This window comes from Esox lucius, chromosome 2 (genome assembly GCF_011004845.1).
Source record: "Esox lucius isolate fEsoLuc1 chromosome 2, fEsoLuc1.pri, whole genome shotgun sequence".
NCBI lineage: Eukaryota > Metazoa > Chordata > Actinopteri > Esociformes > Esocidae > Esox > Esox lucius.
Window position 1 is genome coordinate 5,646,700 of NC_047570.1, and position 19,638 is coordinate 5,666,337.

General features: G+C 41.1%; 2 protein-coding genes across 2 annotated transcripts in view; one reads left to right on the forward strand and one right to left on the reverse strand.

Annotated features, from left to right (window-relative positions):
- Positions 1 to 577: 577 nt before the first annotated feature.
- On the forward strand, positions 578 to 7,178 carry ndufs3 (NADH:ubiquinone oxidoreductase core subunit S3). The gene is given in 7 exon segments (NM_001303682.1): positions 578 to 651; positions 1,141 to 1,197; positions 1,434 to 1,531; positions 4,715 to 4,864; positions 5,684 to 5,809; positions 6,639 to 6,758; positions 6,912 to 7,178. Coding segments are annotated over 7 exon segments (768 nt in total). The 5' UTR covers positions 578 to 596; the 3' UTR covers positions 7,074 to 7,178.
- A 413-nt stretch (positions 7,179 to 7,591) lies between these two features.
- The window catches only part of c1qtnf4 (C1q and TNF related 4), a 43,251-nt gene continuing 31,204 nt past the window's right edge, over positions 7,592 to 19,638 (reverse strand). The window contains exon 2 of the mRNA XM_010882324.4: positions 7,592 to 11,625. Coding sequence (XP_010880626.2) covers positions 10,520 to 11,620 — 1,101 coding nt within the window. The 5' untranslated portion in view covers positions 11,621 to 11,625 and the 3' untranslated portion in view covers positions 7,592 to 10,519. The remainder of the gene's footprint in view (positions 11,626 to 19,638) is intronic.

The window sequence follows — 19,638 nt, forward strand, 5'->3', positions numbered from 1 at the left end:
GAGGAAGTGGGATGGTAGCAGGAAGGGGAGAGGGTATTATGGGGTGCATTGGACAGTGAGGGTCGAGGTGAGGAATATGGGGTGTAGGAGAGAAGAGGTGATGTGGTGTCGACTACGGTTAGGGCATACAGGACTGACGCGTCATTGAAGGTGATAGGTAAGCATGAATCAGGGCTGTGTGGTGGGTGTCTCATAGAGGAAACAGTTGAACATGTCTTGATGTAATGAGAGCAGTATGATGTTGAGAGGGAAAGTTGTATGAGAAGGTTAGTGGGGAGGGTAGGAAGTTGGATGTAGAGGTGTTGCTGGGGGGCGGGAAGGTGGTGCGATGGTAGCTAAGGCTGTATGTCGATTTCTCAGGGCTATAGGTCTGAGCGGAAGGATATAGGAAAGACAGGCCGTGAGCGGTCTCACACTCCGGTACGGTAGGTGGCGGTATATGCACCTTCAATGGATGCGACCAGCCATTACTTTAAGAGAAGAAGAAGAACCATCGGCTCCACCGTATCACTCCAGCACAGTAGATGGCGACGAGGAACTTGCGTTTACTGTTCGCTAAGAAATCAGAAGAACATTCAGTACGTCTTTAGGAAAACATGGCGGCGTCGTTGGTGCGTTTTGTCCGCGGAGGATTTAGCAGGACTTTGAATCGTAAGTACATTTCAGACATTTACTGCGCTAACATTTCGTCATACTATTACATTGAATGTACGTAATCTAACAGCTGTATTGCTGTCAAGATCGTATTATGATCTGTATTGAGCATATTCTTGCTTGACCTTCCGTCAAATTGGCTAGCAAAGCTGTCTGGTGGTGGTAATAAGTGTTCCAGATGGGGACTTTAGTCATCTGTAGACGCTTTTTCAAGAAAATGTGTGGATCAACTGCACAGTCTAACTGTTACAGACGACCTGGAAACGAACTGTGTAATTTCATTTGATTAAAGCTGTCACCAACAGGCATACACTTTAGTAATGTAAATTAGTTAGCTATATTCTGTTATGTAGCCATAAAATAGTCAAGCAACGAAAGTGTTACTACTGCACTTCTTAGCCAGTTAGCGTATTTCAGATGTATCTTTAGGTAGCCATCATTACAGGTACAGCAGTCAGTATTGTAATTTTATGCAATATGTTCCAGTTGCCAATAGAAGTTCTTGTCTCGTGCAAGTGAGATCAGAATCTACTGAAACAAAACGTGAGTATTCCAGTGTCTGATTCACCTAGCCCGTTCCATTGTCCTTTTTTAGGTTGCAGATAATTGTCAATATTGAGTGAACAAAGTTCTAGCCCATCCCCGATGTTGTGTGATTGTATAGCCATTATTTTAGTAGTGTATCTTTGCAAATCTGACTGCAATGTGTTGAGTGCCACAGTAATTGTTTCCCTGACTGCTTTATTTTTCATAATTTTTATGTGCCCTTATGTATTTAGCCACTGTCAGACCAAAGGATCCAGTCACCCACAAGCAACTTGCAGTGTTTGGAGAATATGTTGCTGAAATGCTTCCAAAGTATGTGCAGCAAGTCCAGGTAATATAAGAAATGTCATTGCAACAACTGCTTTAATCAGTACAGTAGCTTTTAACAAGATGTTCGCAAAAATTATTCAATTAAGGCTGTGCAGAATACTCAGTCAAATCAAGTGTTGTTACGGGTACGAGGAATTTGCCGGATACAATTATGATTTATTTAGGTGTTGTGTAATGTCCTTATCGGAGAAAGTTGCTTAAAACCAGACATGCCTGTGTCTCTCAAACAGTGCAGAATGCTGGATTCAGCTGTCAGTAAAGACATGGGTGCTGTTTGTTGCATCATCTGCTACGATTGGATAATAAGCTGTGCTTTCACTCCTTGTTTTCCCAGAGAAGAGCTCGCATGCAGAGAAATGCAACATATGTTTTTACCAGTTTGTCTCAAACACTTGCCATTTCTTTTTGCCACACATGGTGTGTGTTAATCATGATCTTTGATAGTTATTTTACAAATAGCACACATTTTTGATTATTTTCTAACACTTTTCTTCAACATGGGGTTAAAGCCGCTCTCCCTCATCTCAACTCCACAGACAAGCAAGCAGGTGGCACCCAACATGTTTTTAACTTAACAATGTGTGATTGAAGGAACATCAAAATTGTGCTGATGAACGCTCCGAGTAATGGTGCAAAATCACACAGTATAGGTTTAAGTAGTTATGGGCAGAAAGACGCTTTCCAAAACACAGACAATCAAAATATTTGTGTTGAGGCTTTAGGAAATGCTTGAAACATTTACACGATAGTGACATCTGTTTGTTAGAAATAAAAATTCTATGTTTAATGTTAATACAGACATATTTTCACATACTGTTGGGAAAGATTTCTTGGGGTAATGCACATTTACGTATCTCACAGTTCGTATCTCACATTTTTTTTGGCCTTTCCAGTTTGCTTTGTATTTTACCGTCCATTATACAATCCATCTACTAGAGGTCCATGGTTAAAAGCATCGACACGTTTTCAAAACCTGAGTCATTCAGGTGTTTAACCCTCAAACAACACTTGTTTGGTTCAATATCACATGACCGTTTTTCGACACTTGGCAACATGTGGTCTAGGAACAAGTCTCGGGACACTGTTTGAATCTCAATTTCGCATACTAGGTACTGCTAGTGTGTACTTCACGAGTTCTGGTGAAGTATGTATTGTTTAGTACAGTTAGGTCCGGAAATAATTGGACACTGCATTTCAGTTGCACATACTTCCCTTACACCTCCTTACTTGCCATTTGCACTTGCATTTGCCTCATTTCACAACTATTAATTTCCCACTTGTGCATACAAATAGGTCTGGATATAATTGGACACTGACCCAAGTTATTTTGTCTGTTTACCAAAATATTCAAGTTACAGTTGAATAATGAATATGGGTTTAAACTTTCAGTCTCTCAGCTTTAATTTGAGGGTATTCACATCCAGATATGTAGCCCCCTCTTTTTCAAGGGACCAAAAGTAATTTGACAATTGACTCAAAAGCTTTTAAATGGAAAGGTGTGGGCTATTCCTTCAGTACTTAAACAATTAAGCAAGTAAAAGTTCTGGAGTTGATTCCAGGTGTGGCATTCACATTTGGAAGCTGTTGCTGTGAACCCACAATGGCCAAAATAGCTCTCAATGCAAGTGAAACAGGCCATACTTAGGCTGCAAAAAAACAAAAATCCATTAGAGAGAGAGCAGGCCAAATCAAGTTTGGTACGTTCTGAGAAAAAAAGAACGCACTGGTGAGCTCTGCAACGCAAAAAGGCCTGGATGTCCATTGAAGACATCATTGGTGGATGTTCCTTTCCATGGTAAAGAAAAACCCCTTCACAACATCTAACCAAGTGAAGAACAATCCAGGAGGTAGGCATATCATTATCCAAGTCTATCACGAAGAGAAGACATCATGAGAGCAAAAACAGGGGGCTACCACAAGGTGCAAACAATTCACAAGCCTCAAGAATAGAAAGGCCAGATTAGACTTGCCAAAAAACATCTAAAAAAGCCAGCCCAGTTCTGCAACAGCATTCTTTGGTCAGATGAAAGTAAGATCAACCTGTGCCAGAATGATGGGAAGAAAAAAGTGTGGTGAAGGCTTGGAACTGCTCATGATCTGAAACCTACCACATCATCTGTAAAACACTGTGGAGGCAATGTGATGGCATGGCCATGCGTGACTTCCAGTGGCACTGGGTCACTAGTGTTTGTTGATGTGACAGAAGACAGAATTCTGAAGTGTATAGGGATATATTGTCTGCATATATTCAGCGAAGTTGATTGGATGGCATGTCACTTTACGGATGGACAATGACAAAACGTACTATGAAAACAACCAGGCAAAGGCAAAGATGTGGAATATTCTGCAATGGCCAATCACCTGATCTCAACCCTATCAAGCATACATTTCACTTGCTGAAGACAAAACATCAGGCCAAAAGACACTCAAACAACAACGGAAGGCGGCTGCAGTTAAGGCCTGGCAAAGCATCACAAAGGAGGAAACAAAGTGTTTGAAAATGTACAGTTTTATTTATGATTGTGTTAATTTGTCCAATTACATTTGAGCCCCTGAAATAAGGGGACTGTATGAAAATGGTTGCAGTTCCTAAATGTTTCATACAATGTTTTTGGTCAACCCCTTAAATTAAAGCTGTATGTCTGCACTTCAGTTGCATCTCGGTTGTTTCATTTCAGATCCATTTTGGTGGCGTGAAGAGACAAAATTATGAAAATTGTGTCAGTGTTAAAATATTTCCAACTTAACTGTATTTTGTAAACTAGTATGCCTGTTTGGACTTACTTACTACTGCATCATAAAATTGCATTGATATTTAGCTAGACTGCATTAACACTGCCAAAGCTTTCTTGAAAAATTGTAGCTGGCTACAGCTAGCTAGATATCATTGACATCTGCTCCAAATAGCTTGTGTCTAAATTAGCTAATAATGATAACCTAGCTAGCATACCATATTTTATGGCACCACATTTTGTTTTTCTTGCATACGTGAATGACATTGATGCAGTAACTATCAATATAGTTGATGATAACTTAGTATTTCGTCAAGTGAAAAGCATTTTTGCCAACCCCTCCTCTTTTACTGCAGAAGGGGCTGTGGTCTGTATTACCCCAAAAAGCATGCGCAGATGTGTACTTTGAAAACCAAACAGAAATTGACATGGAATGCATGTTGTTTCTTCAGGTGACCTGCTACAATGAGTTGGAGGTGATGATCCATCCTGATGGGGTTGTCCCTGTGTTGACCTTCTTGAGGGACCACACCAACGCTCAGTTCCGAAACATGATTGACCTTACAGCAGTGGATATTCCCAGCCGCCAGAATCGCTTTGAGGTTCTGTGTGTTTGACTGTTCTGTTTGTAATTGTGGCATATTGTTCAAATAGGTCTCTTATTTGTTTTTGGTTATGTTTTCGGACATACTTTTTTTATTGGAAACTGCTGGGAAAGATAGTGTTGCTGAAATAGTAGTGGGACAGATTCAAGCCCATGCTAGAGCAGCACATGCGCAACATAAGCATTAGCTTAGACTGCTGGGCCCTCGGCCACCAAATTCCTCTCTTCATTACAATCCCTAGTTAGTGTTCTAAACTCAGATGCTCGGCTGTGTTCACCGGCATTGGGAAGTTACTAATAGTTAAATGACCAGGTAACTAACAAGTGACCTTAAATTATTTTATTGATCAATGGTTAGTTAAAAACTTCCTTTACCTGATTATTTATGTTTTAATTTAAAATAAAACTATCCTGACCTGTTTAACTTATGTGGACCAAGCACTGATCTGAACAGTGATGAGGTTTAACTGTAGATTAGCTTTGTATCAATACATTTTGACAAGCACTGATCTGAACAGTGATGAGGTCTAACTGTAGATTAGCTTTGTATCAATACATTTTGACAAGCACTGATCTGAACAGTGATGAGGTCTAACTGTAGATTAACTTTGTATCAATACATTTTGACAAGCACTGATCTGAACAGTGATGAGGTCTAACTGTAGATTAACATTGTATCAATACATTTTGACAAGCACTGATCTGAACAGTGATGAGGTCTAACTGTAGACTAGCTTTGTATCAATACATTTTGACAAGCACTGATCTGAACAGTGATGAGGTCTAAGTGTAGGTTTTCTTTGTTTATGGTAAATAGATTGTCTACAATCTACTCTCCCTGCGCTACAACTCTCGGATCCGCTTGAAGACCTACACAGACGAACTCACCCCAGTGGACTCGGCTGTGTCTGTCCACAATGCAGCCAACTGGTACGAAAGGGAGGTAAGTCTGACAGTTATATTGTATGGATTCTTTGCTTTAGCTACTGTAAGTTGTCAATGTGAAATGTTCATGTTGGCAGTTCAGTGTGAAGATGGGTCTGCAAAACCTATTAACCGGTATGATACAGTTTTGTAATTTTAAATGTTTTCTAAAGCAATCTGTGGTGTTGATTTTTCTGTATTTATACTTGAATATCTTTTTTCTTTCATAGTTTCCATGAGTGAGGGAATAAAATAGTTTCAAATATCTCTGACTACTGCCACCAAAACTTCTATGACAAATTAAAAAAGTAAATAAAAGTTTGAGTATTAATGACAATATTATTCTGGTAATGTTGATTAATTACCAGTAAATTTGCTACCCATGTCCTGTCATCCCCATGTCGTGCGAAAGACAGGCTCCATTCCGGTTAGTCCAAATGAGAGCAAGTCCTTCTGACTTACTCGGTTGATTTACAGACTATGATGTGAGGACTTAATCAAAGTCATGCCAACTACTTGCAAGGGATTTAACCAACTTGACTGTTCAACCAAACAAAGATAATAGTTTTTATGAAGTGTACTGGCTTTTCTCTTTCTGTATTTTTTTGAATCATGTACTTTCAGCATTTTGTAGTTTATAAGAGGACACAAATTCAGAAAGAAAGAGAGTGCTGAAATGGCAGTAGGCTGGAATTGGACCCATGCTGTAGTAGCAGATGGGCCCTGGAGGCAGTGACTTAGACTGCTGGACCAACCTTAATCTGCAAGTAATGGTTAACTTAGAAATTGAACAGTAAGAACCCTCCCTCTACTACACTGTAAAACTTTCTGTGTTTTTGTGTCATTAGGTATGGGACATGTATGGTGTTTTCTTTGCCAACCACCCTGACCTGAGACGTATTCTGACAGATTATGGTTTTGAGGGGCATCCGTTTAGGAAGGACTTCCCCCTTTCTGGATTTGTGGAGGTACGGTTAGACAGAACCACAGAAAATTATCCCATGTAGCGTGCATACATGAAAGGCCAAAATCTAACTGTAACCTTAGCGTTACATGGATATCGTAATGCTGTTTATTAACGCATTGTCACATGTTCATTCTGTCTGCCTGATCCCTCTCAGGTGCGTTATGATGATGAAGTGAAGCGGGTGGTGGCTGAACCTGTGGAGCTTGCTCAGGAATTCCGCAAGTTTGACCTGAACAGCCCATGGGAAGTGTTCCCAGCCCACCGGGAGACCAAGGCGCCGGAGCTGCCAGCTGGGGAAAAGCCAGCCGACAAGTAACCAGATACCTCCAAGATTAAGTCCCCCTCACCTATTGTCCCTCCTGTTGAGGAAGCCATTTCCCTCTTGAGACCATTCTCAAGTATTTATGTAAATAAAAACTATAGGTAAACATTTGTGTTCATGTTTTTACTTTTTTATTAGGTGAACTGAGTAGAGGTTCAGTCATGACTGTGTATGTTGGGTCTCATAGACTAGTCTCATAGACTTTCATACAGGTCTCGTAGCACCTCCTGAAGGATCATGTTGGCTATGCAGTCTGTACATTTCTTACCTTCACAGACCAGAAGAGGGCTCTCTTGTATGCATGTTAAAGCTCTTTGTTTGCAGTGCGATTGGTGCTGGTAATGTAGTAAAATTTGACTAGTATCGAAGATCACTGCATCAAATTGCTTTGTCTATTTTTGTCTAAATATGCCTTGTGTCAAAGCATTGGCCTGATAGAAGCTATCCTTCTGTGCATGTTCTAGTTCACTGATGTATAGCTTGTGCTTTCAAACAATAAGAGTATAGAAAAATAAACATCAAATTCATTTATTCTGCTTCACACATTCCAAAGCACCCATGTATGAGAAATATTTAAAACATATCAAGGAGCCAACAAGGCAATTAAACACATGCAGTTTACAATCATTGCCATTCCTTGTAAGGACATAATACAAGCAAACGCCACCAACATAACACAAGTTATTCACAAAAAATTGATCAAAAGTTGAATTGCCAAGATCTGCAAAGCTGTTGGATGATTATTAATAGTATGTGTCGCCAAGACTGCATGCATTACCATTACTCAAAATATTCTGTAAGACTCAATTCCCCAAAACATAATGCTTATCTGTGGAAAATGACCTCACTTAGCTATTATGAAGTGATATTTTCTCTAGATTCCTTAAAGTTGTCATGCTTGTGGTCCTTGAACATAATTAAAGCTGTTACACACATTAGATCCACTCAACTCAAGAGGACTATTGCCTATTACAGTCCATGCACCTAATGATAGAAATTAGAATTGCAAAGCAAATACAAAGCAAATTTGTCCATTCAAATTATAAAATTATACCAGTGTCGAAAGGGCCCATCTCACTATATAGAAAATCCAGTGAGTCCTTGTCAAGTACAAAAGTTGCCAGAATTCATGACATAATTGAGCATTAACAGAAAACTATGAAGTCATTAGTATGACTAAGGATGAGCTCCAAAGAAGTTGGGCAGCACAACAGGAGTTGTGTTATATGCCTAAATCCCTCTAGTAGTGAAGGACTGAGTCTCATTATATTGTCATACATATTTTTTTTGTTTACATATTTATACACATGATTTTTCCACCACATTCATTGATAATGATAACCCAATTTACCAAATCATTCATAAACAAAGAACTTTGAAACCATTCATGCAATTACAATAAAAAATAGCAGAATTTCCTAATGTGGAAAAAGTAAGTAAACATATTTTTAACATCTCATAAAAAGTCAAACATTTGAATCAGTTGCACCCAGACAGATGCAAAAGATTTTAAAATCATGAGAGAGTAACTTCAGAGGGTCCTGCCTTCCATAAAGATTAGAAACATGTTCTGCTTTGGTCTTAACAAATACCTAACCAGGGCCCTCAGAAGAAAGATCCATGATGCCCATTTGTCTGGAAGGGGTTACAAAGACATTTACAAGCAATTCAAAGTACATCATTCCACTGTCCGATGGATCATCTACAAATGGAGGAAAGTCCAGACTACTGGCAAGCTACATAGGACAAATCGTTTGACCAAAAGCTTGTAGAGGCCTCTAAGAACCCTATGGTAATATCAAGGGCCTGTCTTGCCACAAAGTGCATGACTCAAAGAAAGAGACTGCACAAACTTGGTCTACATGGAAGTTCAGGAAGGAAGTAGCTTTTGCTCTAAAAAAGTATAAAGACACAACTGACATTTTCTAGACAACACCTGGTTGAAGACCAAAACTACACAGAACAATGTGCTCTGGACAGATGTGTCATCAGTGGATTTATTTGGCAATGCTCCACGCAACGTTTGGTGAACATGAAACAGTAATTAAACAGAAGCGCCTCATATCAACTGTAAACCATGTTGGCGGTACCATAATGGTTTGGGGCCGCCTCAGGGCCTGGCCAACTTGCCATCATTAAGTCAACATAATCCAGAGGATTATTGATGAGAATGTGAGGAAATTGGTCAAAAGGCTGAAGCTGAATTTAACATAGATCTTGCAACAGGACAATGATCCAAAAAACACAAGCAAAGCTACAAAAGAATAGCTCACAAAGTAGAAATGAAGGGTCAAAGCCCAGATCTCAATCCTATCAAAATGCTGTGGAGGGACTTGAAGTAGGTTGTGCATGCAAGAAAGCCCTGAAACCTGAAACTTGGGAAGCGATAATGTGAAGAATAGTGGGCAAAAATTCCTCCCAGTGTATTTAAGAGACTGATGGACAGTTACAAAAAAAAAAAAACATTGTTATTTCACCCAAAGGTGGCCACCCCAGCATTTGAAGCTATTGTTATAATTGTTAAATCAGGTTATTTTTATCAGTCAATAGTGTTGAAGTGCAGAGTACATATCCATATGCCCAAGTGTGTAAAAGAAAAGGTAACTTTGAAGGGGGTGCACTTTCACATGACTGTATTTATTGTGTATGATGCCTTTTGGACCCAAAATAAAACAAAATAACAGCCCTACCCAAATATGACATACTGATGTGCAGAATCCAGTAGAGTTGGAAAATGCTGTTTTTCCATGTTGTTTCAGTGCCCTGTCTCAAGCTGAGACTCATTAACCAAAGTCTGGCTCATGCCACAATTTTAACAGCATTCTTTTCACGGCCAGTGTGAATTTAACTGACATGATTATCAGACTGGAAGATAGAGGCAAATACATTTTCCCCACAGCAGTCACCATCTGAGTCAATTAATTAAATTCTGCTAAATTAGAAATTAAATTATGACCCTGGTGTCCTGCGGTCCAAAACTAGCATTTGCTCTGTAATGAGGTGCTCAGACCTCATCGCAGAACCAGGTTCAGTATGGTCTCTGTAGTGATCTAATTTATTGCCATCCAGGGTGAGGAAAAATTACATTCTGAATGTTGATTATGCTTTTTGGTCCAAAGTGTATTTTAATTTCATTGTGATTAGACACTGGCCACACACAGGAACTCACTCCAAAATGAAATGAAAACATGGAATTTAGACACAAAACAAATGTCCCTATTATTTTCCTACATCTTTCAATACATTAATAAAGATGCTGAAATCAGAGATATCCTGAAAATATCATAAATGCTAGCATTTAGTCACATCTTCACTCAAGTTTGAGTTTGACAAAGTAACCCCAATTAAAGAATTTCGTTGGACATTGATTCATTTATTTTAGTAGGTCCACAGCCAACTGAATACCTTTGCTGCTTTCTTGACACTGTCCCTTATTGCAGTCACGGTTTCTGGCTCTGCTTTTGCTGCAGACTTTTGGTCAATGGTTTTTGTAGTTCTGGATAGACTAAGAAGCCAGTGAAGGTAATATACTTGGCATGGTTGCTGTATGCGCCAAAACCATCACGCTGGTGGCTATAAAGCCAGACGATATCACCACGGCGCAGAGACAACATCAGACTCTGGCTCTGCAGCGCCTTCTCAGTGTCGCTGTCATCGTAGATCATGGCCTGTACCTCCAGGTGGTTCTTCATCAGCTTGACTGACAGTGTTTTGTGGGGAAGCTTGCCAGCGTTGAAGGAGAAGAAGTAAGCACCCGGAATACGGCAGGTGAATACACCTTCTGTAACGTTAAAGTCACCACCAATGTTAACAAAATCAGTGTCAAAGGTGATGGGGCGGTGCTCTGGGAAGCCCTGGTCTACCCCAATGATGCTCTGCGTGCGACCAGCCGAAAAGGCTGATCTTGGGTCCTCCTCCTGGTCCTCCTCTCTCTTTTCTACGTTGTCTCCTTTGACTTCCTGGTCTGCTAGAGTGTGGTCCTTGGCATTCCCCTCGTATCCATACAGGGGAGTCGGGTCCTCATGCTTGGGGTCTTGGAAGGTGTAGGTGTCAGGGTAGATGAGGTAGCCATTAAAGGTAGTGTAGTGGCCCGTGTTGCTGTAGATGGCATAGCGGGGGTCGCCATGAAGGCGGAGCCAGACCGTGTCTCCAAATTCCAGCTGCAGCATGGCGCTTTGGCTCTGCACTTTGCGCTCCTCGCCTGCATTCTCATCATACACAATGGCCTGCACCTCGTTCCTGTTCTTCATTAACATGACTGACAGGTCCCGCCGGGGGAACTTCCCCACTGTGAAAGAGAAGTAGTATGCCCCGGGGATGCGGCAGCGGAATATGCCCGCCTTTGGATCAAAGTCCCCACCGATGTTAACATACTCCTTGTCAAAGGTCACCACCATCTTTGGACCCCCCTCCATGCTACTGGTGCGTGCCACAGAGAAGGCAGACCGCTGTTCTTCATCACCTGACAGGTGAGCGAAGGCCCACACGCAGGTTACCTGACACATCAGGCCAATCAAGACACTGATAGCCGGTCTCATCATCTTTCCTGAAGGGGAAAAACAAGATTAGACCAGTTAGTTAAACAACAAAGCCAAGTGCTTGACCTTAATAGAAATACTGATAACTGAATTGGCGGCAACAATTACGTATGATAACAGTGTGCTCCAGGCGGCATGCAAGCTCAACTCAGAAATAAGCTCTGAAACGAGTGAGACTGTGATGATAGTAATACAATGCCACCTAGATCCGTTCTGGATAAACTTGCTTTAAAGGATGTTTACCCCAAACTGAAGCGGATAAGTGCCTAATTAGCATAGGCTTTCATTTTATTCTGCTAAGGAAGGAAGAAACAAGATAGACAGCAATATTTGTCCTTTGTTCAAAAAGAAAACCCACATTCACCTTCACCCAAAGTCGTCAGTTTACAAATCATCATTTTATTCATGACTTAAAGACGCGTTGCACAGGTTTAAAAACAACCTTGTTATTTTTATATCATGTGTTTTGGATTTGATGTGTCAATATATTGCTCAGACATGCATAATAAATCATGTGCAGTCCTCCCAGGTGGAAAAGGTGTATAATCATTCACATTTACCACGCATGTCCATTTTGACCAGGTACTGAAGTTACCGTTGGTTTGATTCGACAATGGTCAACAGATCAGAAACACTAGTATGCTCAAAACCTATATGTCCTTTGATATTTTGTTTGAATTTTGGCATACTGTACTGTATATTGCAAACAATAAACTGGAATGTTTAAATCCTCAATGCTGAATGGATGAAAATATATGGCATATGTAAGTAATAAAGCACAAGGATGTGTGATGTATGGCCAAAAGAGCTGTTCTTAGGCACATCACATCATGGAGTGCCTGGACACAGCGCTTAGCCATAGTATATTAGTATACTATAGTATAATATATCACAAACCCCCTAGATGACTTATTGCTTTTATAAACCAATAACAAATGCAATTAGAGCCGAAAAAAGTTATTTCATGTCATTTATGGTTTATACTATGGCTATTAGCCAATCAGCATACAGGATTCGAACCACCCAAATCATCCCACTATACTGATGGTATATTGCTGTGTATCATCAGGATGACAAATGTCAACTATTGTTGTAAGATTTTTGCTCAACACAAAAGCAGGTCAATATGCAATTTTTACAGAAAATTATAAAATGTAAGCAAAAGCTGAAATAAAGGAAGCAGAACAAAGAAAGCAAAAAATATAAAGAAAGAAAACATCTGTGTCCACCGTCCTTCCAAAGATGCCACCCTATTTCAAACAAGTTTGACTACTCCTGTTATACTAGTAAGATAAGTATATTATTTTCTTAATGTTGTTGCTTGCTAGTTCTTTATCATGCTATTTATCTTATCAATATATTAGCCCAACTGAATTTCAGACTTGCTGGGTGATTGTTGACCGATCAGCTACATTTAATTGGCAATTTGTTATTGTTTTTGTTATCACTGCCAAGATTAAAAGGGACTGGTTTCACATACTAAACTGTATGTAAACTGTCATTAGCTGGTGTGGGGCTAAAGCTGGTGTGGGGCTAAAGAGTACTAAAGCCTCATCAGTTCTTTCAGCGTCTGGAAGCAGCATTCTTATCAAGTGGCTATATAAACTGAAATAGTTTGACTTAATCTCCATAAAGCTTAGTGGCAAACAGGTTCTTTTTCGCATTTCAGCATTGATTTATTTCATAAGGGGTTTTAGAATTGCTTCAAATAAGGCCTGTGTTTCATCTAGCCTTACTCCGGCTAGGTATTTTGACAACTGTGTATATCTCATCAGGACAAGGTGACATTTGTCAAAATATTTGCTTCAATTAGCGCTCCAAAAAATATGTTAGCATATATTTAGCCAGTACTGATAATAATAAACTTGTACTATAGATATTTACACGATTATGAAATTGGCAAGGTGGTGTAAGCCTAGAGAAAACACAGACCTTATTTGAAATGGACCTAAAAAATTCCCAGTGAAAGAAATGGTGTAAAACTGAAAGAGATGCTTTTCCAGTAGTGCAGTAAGGTTTTATGGGGATAATGAATGGTAAGCTTTCAGTTTATTGTTCCCCAAAAGGATGGCATATTTCTTGTGCTCCACAGTGGGTTGATGAGGGAAGGACAGCTCATAACAGTAGCTGGAATGGACTACATGTATAGGTAACCATTTGTGTGTTGTGTAAAGTACCATTCCCTTCTTTCGGTTTTAGACATTACTACATGCCCTACCTCCCCAATTAAGGTGCCATCTGCCTCCTGTGTTGTGAAAAGCAGCAGGGGTTCAAGAACAATTACAGTATGTGCTGACGCTGTACACAACCTTCACTGACCTTTTTTGACTCTTGGGCTATGTCGTAAAAACTACTGGCAGAAATATATATATATATAGTCTGGAAGATCTTTTTAACTCTTGTGTCATTACTACTTTAGGCCAAATATACATGGGAAGGTGCTTTGACCGAGGAGCTTGCAAGAAAAAGGGAATTAAGCAGATTTGTTGAACCTTCTATTATGATGGCACATATTTGTAAATATTTTCTATGTGTTACTTAAATTGAATATTCATTACAGGATTAATACGGGCAGAGTTTGATATCATACAGTAATTTCCTAGCACTACTGCTTCCCTGTTGTATACTGTGGTTCAAAACTTCTATTTGTAACAGGAGCCATTGCTGATGCAATGCATATTTACTTTATTTTCCTGCCTGTGTGGAGTCATCACTAAAACCATAACAGAAGCGGATCTGTCAGAAGGGGTTTCAGGCAATGTCTTATGTTTACTTTACTGACATAGAGTACATAATTCCATGGGGAGTCTGCAAGTTTCACACTGTAAAGAAAGAATTAAATGGAAAAATAATGTGCTTAATGAGATCCCATGGGATTGACATCATATTACAATGTACAAACAGAACCTGGGCTGATATGAAGACAATCCACATAGTAACACTCTCCATTGCCTCTATATGTAAAAAGGAACAATGCCAATTTTTGGAAATGTGTTGGACTGCCTCTCACAGTTTACATTTTTCTCTAATGGGTGAACTAACCTAGATTACTGAATGCAAGTGAAAACATGTTCTGATTAGGTGATGCCTGATGCTGGCTTCTGACTTGCATATTTTACCAAGGCACTATGTACAGTATGCACTATTTTTGTAAATCTCATTTGTATTTTAGGGGCAACATGTCTGACAAAAAATGCTTTAAGTCTGTGAATGGGCCCTCTTCCCTTTCTAGCAGTGTTGCCAAGAAGAGCTGCATGGACAGCTAATTATGGCTAACATTTTCTATGTATTCAAGAAAAATCACACCTCAATTTCAGAGGACTAGATTGCACTTCCAGACTGGATGGGAAACTGGATAGTATCTATAACTACACTACAGTGACTTCTCATGGCCAACACATTATCAACCCTGACAAAGATGCTGGCTATGCTTAAAATGGTCAGCAAAATCCTAATTGCTAAAGCAATGACTCTGGATTTACACAAGATGACCAAAATCCCCCCACTGTGTTCTTCTCCAGTTTCTTTGTTGAGGTCCTTGGGGAAGACATTTTGCCCTTTCTCCATTTAGTTTGACCTTCTTTAGCGCAGGACTATGCGAATGATGCTAACTGGCTTGCCCGTGTGATCTTTTCTGAACTTGCAACCATGTATGATCCATGGATTTGAGCTAGTGTGATGACTTTCTAAATCTGATGTACAGTATTTGACTCTAACCATATTACCAGCAAGCTTACCTACCAAAGGTAGGTCCTGTTGAGGATTCTGAGCTGTTCTGTTCACTTCTGCCTGTACTCAGGGATTGGCATGTCTTCATGTAAGTCCATAAAAATAAATCAATAAATTGAAACAATTAAGAGACCACTGCACCTTTTTCTTTCTTTTCTCTTCATTTTAACCCCTTTGTTCCTCACTCAAAACCTTCCTATCCAACTTTTTTTGAAAGGAAAGAAAAAGTGCAGTGGTCTCTTAATTGTTTCCAGAGCTGTATGGATTTCACAAGAGAATTATGATATTGTGTGTATGGCTAATTTATTGGATCTTTAATTTCATCTCATTTATCGTGGGACCAACACTTATCATACAGTATAGCGTTTATATAGTGCGCTACAGAATTATTGGCATCCCAGGTGAATATGAATAAAAAGGCTGTGCAAATCGGTAATTGCTATTTATTAGCTTGATCTTACATTAAAAATCATATGAATCTAACCTTTAATTGAATAATAAATGTTAATAGAAAAAAACCGTCAAGAAATCATTGTTTTATTTAAAAACGTGTGCAATAATTATTAGCAGCACTACAGACGTTGTGCACCCTCCCTTTGCCAAGATAACAGATCTTAGTAGTCTCCTATCATTTTTGATGAGTTGGGAGAACACAAAGGAAGGGATTTGAGACCACACTTCCATACAAAAATGATCCAGATCTTTCAGAGTCCTTGTCCTCACTTGTGGACTCTTCTTCAGCTCACCCCACAGGTATTCAATGGGATTCAGGTCAGAGGAACGCGATGATCAATACAAAACATTGATACTATGGTCAGTGAACCAGTTGCATGGGGATTTAGAGGTATGTTTTTAGAGGCTTTTTAAGCCTACTGGTGCTTGATGGAGACCTTGATGCCAGGTATCCTAACAAGCTTCCTGGGGCCTTTGGAAACAACATCAAAGATCCACCACCACACTTCACAGTGAGTATTTATTTTTTATTTTATGTCAGACCCATCAAAAAGCTACATTATAGTATCATCAGACCAAAGAACTTGGTTCCAATCAAAACTGACATTTAGCAAACTCCAGGCGATTTTGTTTGGTGAAAGCAGAGCTTTATTCTGGCAACCTTTCCAAATAACTGTTGTGAAGGAGGTGGTGTCTAATCATACTTTTGGCAACTTGGTGACCCCAAGATGTAACTTCTGCAATTCTCCAACTGTGATCCCTGGAGATTGCCACTTGAACCATTGCTCTGACTCTATATGGGGGCAAAATACATGTTCTCTTTCAAGCCAGCTCCGGTTGTTTTACATTCCTTAATTGTTGTCCTAATATTGAAGGTGAGTATTTTCAGGTGTGTAGCCATTGGCTGATTTGTTGAAGGTCAACAAATGTTTTCCTCATCAATCTACACACAATAATCCTGTTAGATATTGGCCACTATTGATCCGTGATCAAAATCATAAAACCCAGAAATCAGGGGAGAACGTATTAACATTAGTTGTTATTTATTAGCAGAGTTCTCAACGAGAAAGTGGTTAACCGTCTTTTATGCCAGAATACAGAGGAGGTGGTCAAGACAATGGTCATTAGTCAACCAGATGTCCTCAAACACCTACACAGTCTGTACTTCATCTATATACTGTATGTAATCCTATTTTTGTTCGTTCATGGTATTGTATAGTGTTCACTCAGAATAGTGTTCACATACGGGTGCTGGTCATATAATTCGAATATCATCAAAAAGTTGATTTATTTCAGTAATTCCATTCAAAAAGTGAAACTTGTATAATGTATACATTCATTCCACACAGACTGATGTATTTCAAGTGTTTATTTATTTTAATTTTGATGATTATAACTGACAACTAATGAAAACCCCAAATTCAGTATCTCAGAAAATTTGCATAGCATAGCATAGCATCATCTTCCGCTTATCCGGGGCCGGGTCGCGGGGGCAGCAGTCTAAGCAGGGATGCCCAGACTTCCCTCTCCCCAGACACTTCCTCCAGCTCTTCCGGGGGGACATCGAGGCGTTCCCAGGCCAGCCGGGAGACATAGTCCCTCCAGCGTGTCCTAGGTCTTCCCCGGGGTCTCTTCCCGGTGGGACGGGACCGGAACACCTTCCCAGGAAGGCGTTCCGGAGGCATCCGAAACAGATGCCCAAGCCACCTCAGCTGACCCCTCTCGATGTGGAGGAGCAGCGGCTCTACTCTGAGCTCCTCCCGGGTGACCGAGCTTCTCACCCTATCTCTAAGGGATCGCCCAGCCACCCTGCGGAGAAAGCTCATTTCGGCCGCCTGTATCCGGGATCTTGTCCTTTCGGTCATGACCCAAAGCTCATGACCATAGGTGAGAGTAGGAACGTAGATTGACCGGTAAATCGAGAGCTTGGCCTTGCGGCTCAGCTCTTTCTTCACCACGACAGACCGATACATCGACCGCATTACTGCAGAAGCTGCACCGATCCGTCTGTCAATCTCCCGTTCCATCCTTCCCTCACTCGTGAACAGGACCCCTAGATACTTAAACTCCTCCACTTGAGGCAGGCACTCTCCACAAACCTGAAGTGGGCAAGCCACCCTTTTCCGACTGAGGACCATGGCCTCGGATTTGGAGGTACTGATTTTCATCCCCACCGCTTCACACTCGGCTGCAAACCGTCCAAGTGCATGCTGAAGGTCCTGGCTTGAAGGGGCCAACACGACAACATCATCCGCAAAGAGCAGAGACGAAATCGTGTGGTCCCCAAACCTGACACCCTCCGGCCCCTGGCTGCGCCTAGAAATTCTGTCCATAAAAATTACGAACAGAACCGGTGACAAAGGGCAGCCCTGCCGGAGTCCAACATGCACAGGGAACAAGTCTGACTTACTGCCGGCAATGCGGACCAAGCTCCTGCTTCGGTCGTACAGGGACCTGACAGCCCTTAGCAAAGGACCCAGGACCCCATATTCCCGAAGCACTCTCCACAGGATGCCGCGAGGGACACAGTCGAATGCCTTCTCCAAATCCACAAAACACATGTGGACTGGTAGGGCAAACTCCCATGAACCCTCCATCACCCTGTAGAGGGTATAGAGCTGGTCCAGTGTTCCACGGCCTGGACGAAAACCACACTGTTCCTCCTGAATCCGAGGTTCTACTATCGGCCGTATTCTCCTCTCCAGAACCCTGGCATAGACTTTCCCGGGGAGGCTGAGAAGTGTGATCCCCCTATAGTTGGAACACACCCTCCGGTCCCCCTTCTTAAAAAGAGGGACCACCACCCCGGTCTGCCATCCCAGAGGCACTGTCCCCGACTGTTGTGAAAAGGTTCAATAATGAAGACACCTGGTGCCACACTCTAATCAGCTAATTAACTCAAAATACCTGCAAAGGCCTTTAAATGGTCTCTCAGTCTAGTTCTGTAAGCAACACAATCATGGGGAAGACTGCTGACTTGACAGCTGTCCAAAAGATGACCATTGACACCTTGCACAAGGAGGGCAAGACACAAAAGGTCATTGCTAAAGAGGGTGGCTGTTCACAGAGCTCTGTGTCCAAGCACATTAATAGAGAGGCAAAGATGTGGTAGAAAAAAGTGTACAAGCAATAGGGATAACCGCACCCTGGAGAGGATTGTGAAACAAAACCCATTTAAAAATGTGGGGGAGATTCACAAAGAGTGGACTCCAGCTGGAGTCAGTGCTTCAAGAACCACCACGCACAGACATATGCAAGAAATGTTTTTCAGCTGTCGCATTCCTTGTGTCAATCCACTCTTGAACAAGACACAGCGTCAGAAGCATCTCGCCTGGGCTAAAGACAAAAAGGACTGGACTGCTGCAGAGTGGTCCAAAGTTATGTTCTCTGATGAAAGTACATTTTGCATTTCCTTTGGAAATCAAGGTCCCAGAGTCTGGATGAAGAGAGGAGAGGCACAGAATCCACATTGCTTGAAGTCCAGTGTAAAGTTTCCACAGTCAGTGATGGTTTGGGGTGCCATGTCATCTGCTGGTGTTGGTCCACTGTGTTTTCTGAGGTCCAAGGTCAACGCAGCCGTCTACCAGGAAGCTTTAGAGCACTTCATGCTTCCTGCTGCTGACCAACTTTATGGAGATGCAGATTTCATTTTCCAACAGGACTTGGCACCTGCACACAGTGCCAAAGCTACCAGTACCTGGTTTAAGGACCATGGTATCCCTGTTCTTAATTGGCCAGCAAACTCGCCTGACCTTAACCCTATTGAAAATCTATGGGATATTGTGAAGAGGAAGATGCGATACGCCAGACCCAACAATGCAGAAGAGCTGAAGGCCACT